The sequence below is a fragment of the Oncorhynchus gorbuscha genome, linkage group LG14 (assembly GCF_021184085.1).
Source record: "Oncorhynchus gorbuscha isolate QuinsamMale2020 ecotype Even-year linkage group LG14, OgorEven_v1.0, whole genome shotgun sequence".
In the NCBI taxonomy this organism is placed as follows: domain Eukaryota; kingdom Metazoa; phylum Chordata; class Actinopteri; order Salmoniformes; family Salmonidae; genus Oncorhynchus; species Oncorhynchus gorbuscha.
The window spans coordinates 40,601,865-40,610,959 of NC_060186.1; the positions used below are offsets into that span (position 1 = coordinate 40,601,865).

General features: G+C 42.4%; 1 protein-coding gene across 1 annotated transcript; it reads right to left on the reverse strand.

Annotated features, from left to right (window-relative positions):
* Positions 1-2,494: 2,494 nt before the first annotated feature.
* Positions 2,495-6,644, reverse strand: LOC123995817 (zinc finger and BTB domain-containing protein 25-like). Its single transcript, XM_046299499.1, has 3 exons — positions 6,506-6,644; positions 4,803-4,997; positions 2,495-4,371 (listed from the first exon to the last, which is right to left on the reverse strand). Exons 2-3 carry the CDS (start codon positions 4,973-4,975, stop codon positions 3,144-3,146), a joined length of 1,401 nt encoding a protein of 466 aa, XP_046155455.1. The 5' UTR covers positions 4,976-4,997; positions 6,506-6,644; the 3' UTR covers positions 2,495-3,143.
* Between the last annotated feature and the right edge of the window lie 2,451 nt (positions 6,645-9,095).

Below are 9,095 nucleotides of genomic sequence, written 5' to 3' on the forward strand. Positions count from 1 at the left end.
GACTCAGGTTTGTGGAAACCAATGATTTTTATCAATGAGAAGAGTTACATTGGACAATCTCTTAACATTTATTTACAAAACATTTCTCATTTATGGAAAGGTGACACAGATTTACAAAACATTAAACCACATTCATGTTTAAAGTGTATGACAAAGTGGAAACACCATAGAAGAGTAGCGAATTCAAACAGACCAGAAGTCACACACGACAGTACAAAAATGGAAACACCCAAAATGGCAAATCTGATCGTCAATTTCGAGACAGTATAAACCTATCACAGTACATGCAGACTCCTGGTTTGTCATTAACAGATGCATTCTTCTACACATTCTGATGGCCATTGGCACATATGCATCAATGGTGAAACTATAATCTCACTATCATAAAGCTGTAGAGCACTAACGAATTTCAGAACATCTCTTTTAGTCACTTCTACTCATGTTAGCCTGTTATGAGCTAAAATAAGTCCTTCCTCTTAGTGTTGAAAATATTCCTAGTCAAGGAGAAAGGACATTCAACAAGTGTACTCTATACTTAGCCACTCTGCTTAGGTCCCCCTGCTAAAGGTCCTTGCCGCATTCGGTCTTTAACGAGGTACGGAGGGGAGGGCCACATTGAAAATGTGATATATTTCCTTGCTGGCAAAATTAGCAAAAAATAGCCATCAATCCATCATTTAGGAAATGTTAAATGCTCCCTCACTGTCTACCTTTCATTCCAGTGATTATTAGCGAGCTGGACAGTCTAGAAACTGTGTGAATGTAGGTCCATTATCATTTCTACAGTTTAGTTTTTGTCATTTTAAAGTATATTGAGTTCTCCCCCCCAACTGATTTAGAATCAGTTTTGCCTTTTCGATCAAGAATGAATAAGACAGGAAACACCTGATTCTAGATCACCTCTCTTGTGACACTTGAAACATACAGATCCAGGTTTTCCAGCTTGAAAAGGTCTTGGGATGACACTTGTGACAGTCTACTTTTGCATATTTGTCCACTTAAGTAGGTAGTACACTCTTCCTAGCTTGAATTCAAGCTAATTCTCTAGTTTGTTTAGCTAGTTTGTTAGGAGGTACTGAATAAAAAAATAAACAGCAAGGCACTGCTCACAATTTTGGGAAGAAATATAAAATTAAATAAATCCAATATGTATAATGATGTTCCATACTTTAATTGTGTACTGCAACATTGTGGTCTTAAGAAGTTGTCCCTTGCAAATTCCTGTAACCCTGACAAACATCCATAACAACATTGCATACAGTAACAGTCAAAAGTTGAGACACCTACTCATTCAAGGGTATTTCCTTAATTTTACTATTAAATAACACATGGTAGAATGAAATAATACATTGTAGAATAATAGTGAAGACATCAAAACTATGAAATAACACATATGGAATCATGTAGTAACAAAAAAAACTGTTAAACACTTCAAAGTAGCCACCCATTGCCTTGATGACAGCTCTGAACACTCTTGACATTCCCTCAACCAGCTCCTTGAGGAATGCTTTTCCAAGTCTTGAAGGAGTTCCCACATATGCTGAGCACTTGTTGCCTGCTTTTCCTTCTCTCTGTGGTCCAACTCATCCCAAACCATCTCAATTAGGTTGAGGTCAGGTGATTGTGGAGGCCAGGTCATCACTCTTCTTGGTCAAATAGCCCTTAAACAGCCTGGAGGTGTGTTTGGTTGTTATCATGTTGAAAAACAAATGATAGTCCCACTAAGCCCAAACCAAATGGGATGGTGTATCGCTGCAGAATGCTGTGGTAGCCATGCTGGTTAAGAATGCCTTGAATTCAAAATAGTGTCACAGTGTCAACAGCAAAGCACCCCCACACCATCACACCTCCTCCTCCATGCTTCATGGTGGGAACCACACATGCAGAGATCATCCATTCATCTACTCTGTGTCTCACAAAGACACGGCAGTTGGAACCAAAAATCGAATATTTGGACTGATCAGACCAAACGACAGGTTTCCACAGGTCTAATGTCCATTGCTCGTGTTTCTTGGCCCAAGCACCTCTGTTCTTATTATTGGTGTCCTTTAGTAGTGGTTTATTTGCAGCAATTAGACTATGAAGGCCTGAGTCATGCAGTCACCTCTGAACAGTTGATGTTACTTGAACTATTTGAAGCATTTATTTGGGCTGCAATTTCTGAGGCTGATAACTCTAATGAACTTATCCTCCTCCTGCAGCAGAGGTAACTCTGGGTCTTCCTTTCCTGTGGTGGTCCTTATGAAAGCCAGTTTCATTATAGCTCAATGGTTTTTGACACTGCACTTGAAGAAAGTTTCAAAGCTCTGTACATTTTCCGAATTGACTAACCTTCATGTCTTAAAGTAATGATGGACTGTCGTTTCTCTTTGCTTATAACAGCTGTTCTTGCCATAATATGGACTTGGTATTTTACCAAATAGGGCTATCTTTTGTATACCACCCTTACTTTGTCAGAACACAACTGATTGGCTCAAACTAATTAAGAAATTCCACAAATGACCTTTTAACAAAGCACACCTGTTAATTGAAATGCATTCCAGGTGACTACCTCATGAAGCTGGTTGAGAGAATGGAAAGCCGTCATAAAGGCACTTTTTGGGTTACTACATAATCCCATGTATTATTTCACATTTTTGTCGTCTTCACTATTATTCTACAATATATAAAAAAAACATTGGAATGAGTAGGTGTATTCAAACTTTTGACTGGTACTGTACCTGTTTCAACAACTACTTATTTCGGAATGTGCAAATTCTCAGAAATAACTGCAGATACATAGTATTTGCTGAATTCCAATCAATATCAGCTGGTAACATATGACAACAGAGAGAGAACACAAGTATCATGTAAAAACAATGTTCTATTCTATTCAGACATTCACTGAATAAAATTAGATACGGTTTACACTGGAATCACATCACAGGGTTTCATCTAACCAACAGAAAGATGACAGTATTGACAAAAGACAGGATATAAGCGGATAAGTGGAAGGATAATGACAAAAGGTAAGGAATCCCTATAACTGAAACAAGGTCATGTTCAGTAGGAATCAAACCAAAGAAAAAAAACTGAAACAGGAGGTACTATCAGGAATTAAGAATAAGAAAAAATATTTGGCACTCAGTTTTTTTTTATCACTTTCATTCCACAGTGACGGCATCCACGCTCTCTTGTGAGATCTCAGAGTCTAGCGAATAGCAGGAGCTGCCATTGTCCTGAGCTTCCCTGTTGGACTCCTCCGTCAACATTACTGTGGTGCTTGCTGCCACCCCAACGCCGCCCTCCGCTGGCCCCTCGCAGAAGTGTCCGGAGGCGTGGATGAGCTGGCTGCAGAGGCGGCTGTAGCGGTGGTAGCGTGACGGCTTGCCCGTGTGAGTATACATGTGCTCCTGCAGCTGGCTCTTCTGGGCGAAGCGCAAGCTGCACACAGCACAAGCGATCTTGCGCTTTCGTGCGTGACTGGTACTGGAGGTGGTGGTGGGGGGTGGACTAGTGCCAATGGCTATACCGCCCCTGCTCCAACTTAGCTCAGCAGCTAGCTCATTAGCTAGGGCCTGGCTCTGCCGCAGGGCCTCCTCCAAGCAGCCTGCATCTAGCTGATCCTGGGGGGCCCCACGTTGCTGCTTGTCCTCAGGGCCCTCCGGGTCCCCTACCCCGCCCTGGGAGAGGTCCTCCATTAGTCCACTGGGATCCAGGGAACAGGCGGCATGGCTGACAAGGTGCTTGCGGAGCCGCTCGGGGGAGGAGCAGCGCTCGCCACAGCGGGGGCACAGCAGCACCAGAGGGCCATTCTTGAACAGGAGGCCCTGGCAGGGGCTGCCGCCCTGGGCTGAGGGAGATGTTGGGGACCCTACTCTTCCCAGCACCTGGTGGCCCTCCTTTCCCTCCCCTTCCTCCACCCTCTCCTGCTTGATGCGTGTCGAGATGTCTGAGTCGTCGCCGGAAGCCACTGAGGAGACGCCACGGAGGTGACCAGAGAAGGGCTGACGGTCCGAGGAGGGGATGCCCTCCATCCCCACGGTCATCGAGAACTGTGCGGCGTGGGAGCGGCCCGCCTGGGTGGACGAACGCCCGTCTCCTCCTCGGGCCCCTGCACTACCTTTAGGGCCCTCAGTACCCTCTTTGTTGGCCAACTGGGATGAAATCTGAATACCATACAGGTTGGACATACGGACCAGGTCGCCAACATCGGGGGAACCCTCGTCGTCGGGGTTACGGCACAGCTGGTAGGCATGGAGAAACTTGATGCCCTCCTGTAGGCGGCCCTGGTCCACTGGCTGCTTGGGGCCCATGCCAGTGTACATGATGTGGAGCAGGTAACTGAACACATCCGGCTGGATGTCCGTGGGCTGGATTTTAATGCACTCGCTGTGGAGATGGTAGTAGACAGTGGGAAAGTATTATTGCTGACCATTAGCTTTTAGTCTGCAAAGACAGATTTATATCAAAGTATCTCTTGGATTTTGTAGAGTAAGATGTATAAAACTAGCTCAAAATATCTTATTTGTGACAGCTTTCCAGGGAAAACACACACATCATATACATTTTGTATATTACCATCCTCAACGATCATATTAGCTTAACAGTCAGTGAAATATGAGTCAACACAACCTTCCTTTGAATCTCCAATACCACTGAAATAACCCCTGACGACCACTATTATGCTAGCCTACATCGTATGTGGACACTAGCCCACGCTACTGTACAATGCTAAGTACTTACTTGAAGGCCTCAACATAGGTATTTAACAACAACATGAGTGTGATATTGACTAGTACTGTTGATAAAAGATAGCAAACCTTGACTGATGAATGAAGATCATCTTGAAGTAGTTGGAGAAGGCAGCCAGGACGGCCCGGTGGGCCTTGAAGTACACGTTGCCAATGGCGACAGTACAGTCACACAGGAAGCCGAACTCCCTCTGGACGTTGAGCTGCTGCAGGAGGAACAGGCTGTGGCTGGACACGTCCATGATGCCACTTCTCGACCTCCTGCTACACGCACACAGTAATTAAGATTGTATTATATACAGCTTAAAATTAATTTGGGAGAGGATATATTGTGCAGACGTGGGTTAAAATAGTATGTCCTTCCTATCAAATACTTTTAGTGTGGTGGGTTTGCACTTCTGGGGCTATTCCATTTTGCCAGGTAAGCTCAATAAACGATCAAACACACAAATACTATTGGTAACCATGACAGGTCTGATTTCTGTGCAATGACAAAATGTGGTTCTATCGGACTACACTCTTCCTGCACGCTCTAAAACACGCACCAAACATTTGTTCGTAAATTTAACACCTCTGACTCATGCACTAAGGCATTTCTCAAAGTGTTGCTGAAACAATGACATACTCTGCTGGTCAAAGCACTGAAAGAAGCATCTCTAACTAAAGTACTAGGCCAGATGTTGGCATCTCCGTAACTTTCTACATGTAGACATTTTAGATAGTAAAGGAGCTTCACGTCTGGTGTGAAAAACATTGACACTTGAAACATTGAGTAACTGTAGGCTAACCTAAAAACTATGACATAAAAACTATTCCAGATGTCAATGTAGCCTTATAGCAATAATGGTACATTGCAACTGAGCATGGGGTCAATAGAATGTAATGTTACACTGCAGTGTTCATTTCGGCAGCTATTTAAGATTAAGTTTTAAAATACATTTTAGGCTGTTACATTTGTGTTATTTCATCCTTCGTTAGTTCTCGTATTCGTTCGACTAAAACCATTTTAGTTTAGTTTTAAATCCCAGCCATTTTAGTCACATAGTCAGTGAATTTTTAGAAATATTAAATAATTAATATTTAGGCTACCTCTACCGTCCATCATGTGCACATTCTGATAGCCTTGTCCAACCCACCTACTATCCCCTCATACACTGTACCTTAGCTGACAGCATTGATATTGTGGCAGATTTTAACCAATGCCAGCCATAATTAACCATATAAAGCCTTAGTTACAGGTTAAAAACAGTGTCAATCTCTATATTTTCTCCCAATCATAACCGTCAAGGGACATGACAGTGTTTTCCTTGAAAAGGCGAGAATTTGAGCTTTCCAAAGATGCCAGAAGTATTATTGTCGACCGGGCATATTTATATTGTAGCAAGCCTTTATTCAAATGTACACATTCGTGTTATCTACTTCAAAGCAGATGGGCCAATACGATGGACTGTCAGACATGGCAACAAAGCATGCATTCTGCAACCACGACAGGGTCAGCTTTCGACGAATGGAATACATCAATAACTGAAAATACCATCCTAAAAGATGGTCAATATGCCAGTCCCCTATGTAGCCTACAACCCACAGCTAGTTTCATTATAAATTCGCCAACTTGTTTCACGACAGCATTAATATCCATTCACACACGTCTGCGTTGAATCAAGTGTTCCGTCAGACCGAATCAAGTGTTCCTTCTAGACTAATGCATGCATTTGGATATCCCCTCCTATTTGCAAAACAAAACATATACGATAATTGGGAGTCTTTCTTACCACCTATTTGCGAAATACAGGTTTATATTTCGGAGTTTATTTGTTGCTGCAGAGAAATTCTCGCAGTCTCTCACGTCTTCATATGTGATTGTCAACTGAGCATGTTATTCGTCACGTGACTGTACTGCGCCGTACATTTGGGACGTACTCTTTCACGGCATTTCGCCCGGTAGGCGGTGCTAACGTCACCGTGGGCGTAGATTTCAACGCGCACAGTGTCGAGAACGAGCCGAGCACTCACTCATGTCCGGATCGTGGCATCTATTCAACACACTGCGCAAAGCCATATATGTGGTATTTCCACTGATGATTTAACCGTGTTCTGTTTCCTTCTATGCAGGTCGGCACCTATATCTCACTTGACCATAGCTCCTGCGAACAGCAGGTTCAGCTAACTTGGGGCCTAGCAGGGCCGGCTTCAGGAATAAGTGACAAATGCGGTTGCTTGGGGCCCAGGCCACCAGGGGGCCCGAACCCCAGTCGGGATTTACATTTACATTTAAGTCATTTAGCAGACGCTCTTATCCAGAGCGACTTACAATTTCAAGTTATTGTTGAGGGTTAGAATAGTAGAATACACAAGGTGCAAGTTAGAAATTTGGTTGTGAATCAGCAATTATTCTCTTGTTATGTCAATCACTGACAGTTACTCAAATTAGCCAGGTCAGCCAGCATTTTTTAGATTGTTAAATTAGTTATCATGGCCGAATACCAACCGGTCATGCAGGGCACGTGCCCAGGGGCCCTGTGACCTCAAATTGATTTTGTTAGTCACTCTCACTGAAATATCATTAACATGGCATAAGTCATAGAATTGCAGGAAAGTAGCTACAAAACTGAAGAGATAAATAAATCTCTGCCCCTTGCCACAATGAATAGAATTGCATGAAAGGTGTTAAAAAAATTCTCCACCCTATGGCAAAATATGTAGAACTGCAGAACACTTAATACATTTTTTGTGGAACTCAGGGTCTCAATTTACTGTTGAGAGTTAGAATAGTAGAATACACAAGGTGCAAGTTCGAAATTTGGTTGAGCAATTTTTTTATTGTTATGTCAGTCACTGACAATCACTCAATTCGCCATGCCGACCAAATCTCGCTTAGGGCCCCCAAAAGGCTAGCTCCGGCCCTGGGGCCAAGGCAAGGCTGCTGGGGCTTTTCAGCTGCATTTATATAACAATGGCTACACTGTGAACAATTTAAATCTTTTTTTTTGCTCAGAAAACTAAAACCACTCTCGGGGGCGCTAATTGGAGAACCCTGCACTAGTGTAACACTGGTGTTACAGTTGAAAAACAGCAATAGAGAGTTCAGATGTTCTAAGCCTAACTACAGTAATGGATGTTACTGTTTCATCAGGGAGCCACAAAGATGAAGTTAACAAATGTAATCGCTGAATTCACATTATTTGCAATTTCATGCAGCCACATCATAGGGAAAAGCTAAACAAATGATTTTGTATTCAAATTTCGCATTGTTTAAAGTTGAGAGATATAATTCATGCAAATGAGAGTTTGTGTGAGTTTGCCTAAAAGATAATATGGTAAAGTTACACCCACCACTCCTAGTTACGTAACAGTTAGCCTCATGTATAGGTCCTCCAACAAATAAGAACAAGGACATCCAAAATCCATCAGGTTAACAGTTTTTAATGAAGCTAGAAATGCATGTCTCAGTGATTGACAGTATACAGGTATTATTGCATGTTGACTAACCAATCAGCAAATCAAATCCAATTTTATTTGTCACATGCACCGAATACCGTGAAATGCTTACTTACAAGCCCTTAACCAACAATGCAGTTCAAGAAATAGAGTTAAGAAAATATTAGTAAAAAATAAAATGAAAAGTAACACAATAAGATTACATAACAATAATGAGGCTATATACAGGGGGTACCGGTACTGAGTCAATGTGCAGGGGTACAGATTAGTAGCAGGTCATTTGTACATGTAGGTAGGGGTGAAGTGACTATGCAGAGATAATAATTAGAGAGTAGCAGCATAGTAAAAACAAAGGCGGCGGGTGTCAATGTAAATAGTCCAGGTGGCTATTTGATTAATTGTTCAGCAGTCTTATGACTGGAGTCTTTGACAATTTTGTGGGCTTTGCTCTGACACCGCCTGGTATAGAGGTCCTGAAATTAGGTTAAATCTAATCATAATCAGTTTAATATATTTCATTCAAATACATTTTGTAGATTGGCTTATAGCCGCGGATGTAGGGGTGCTGAGGGTGCTGTAAAGTAGTCAATTATCTTAGAGCCAACACAGATGCTAAACAGCTCTCTGTCCTTGTACTCCTGGATTTAAGTGCTACATTCGACACTGTTAACCATGATGCCCTTCTGGACAGACTGGAGAGGTGGGTGTGCTTCTCTGGTCCAGATATAAATTGGTTTAGGACCTATTTAACCCGTCAAGAGTTGTCGTCACCCTTGGTGAACATAACTCATAGAAAATACATATCACATGTGACATTCCACAAGGTTCGACTTTGGGTCCCGTTACTGTTCAGTTTCTATATTGTTACCCCTTGGCAGCGTTATCAGAAAGAACAGCGTTGATTTCACTGCTACTCAGACCATA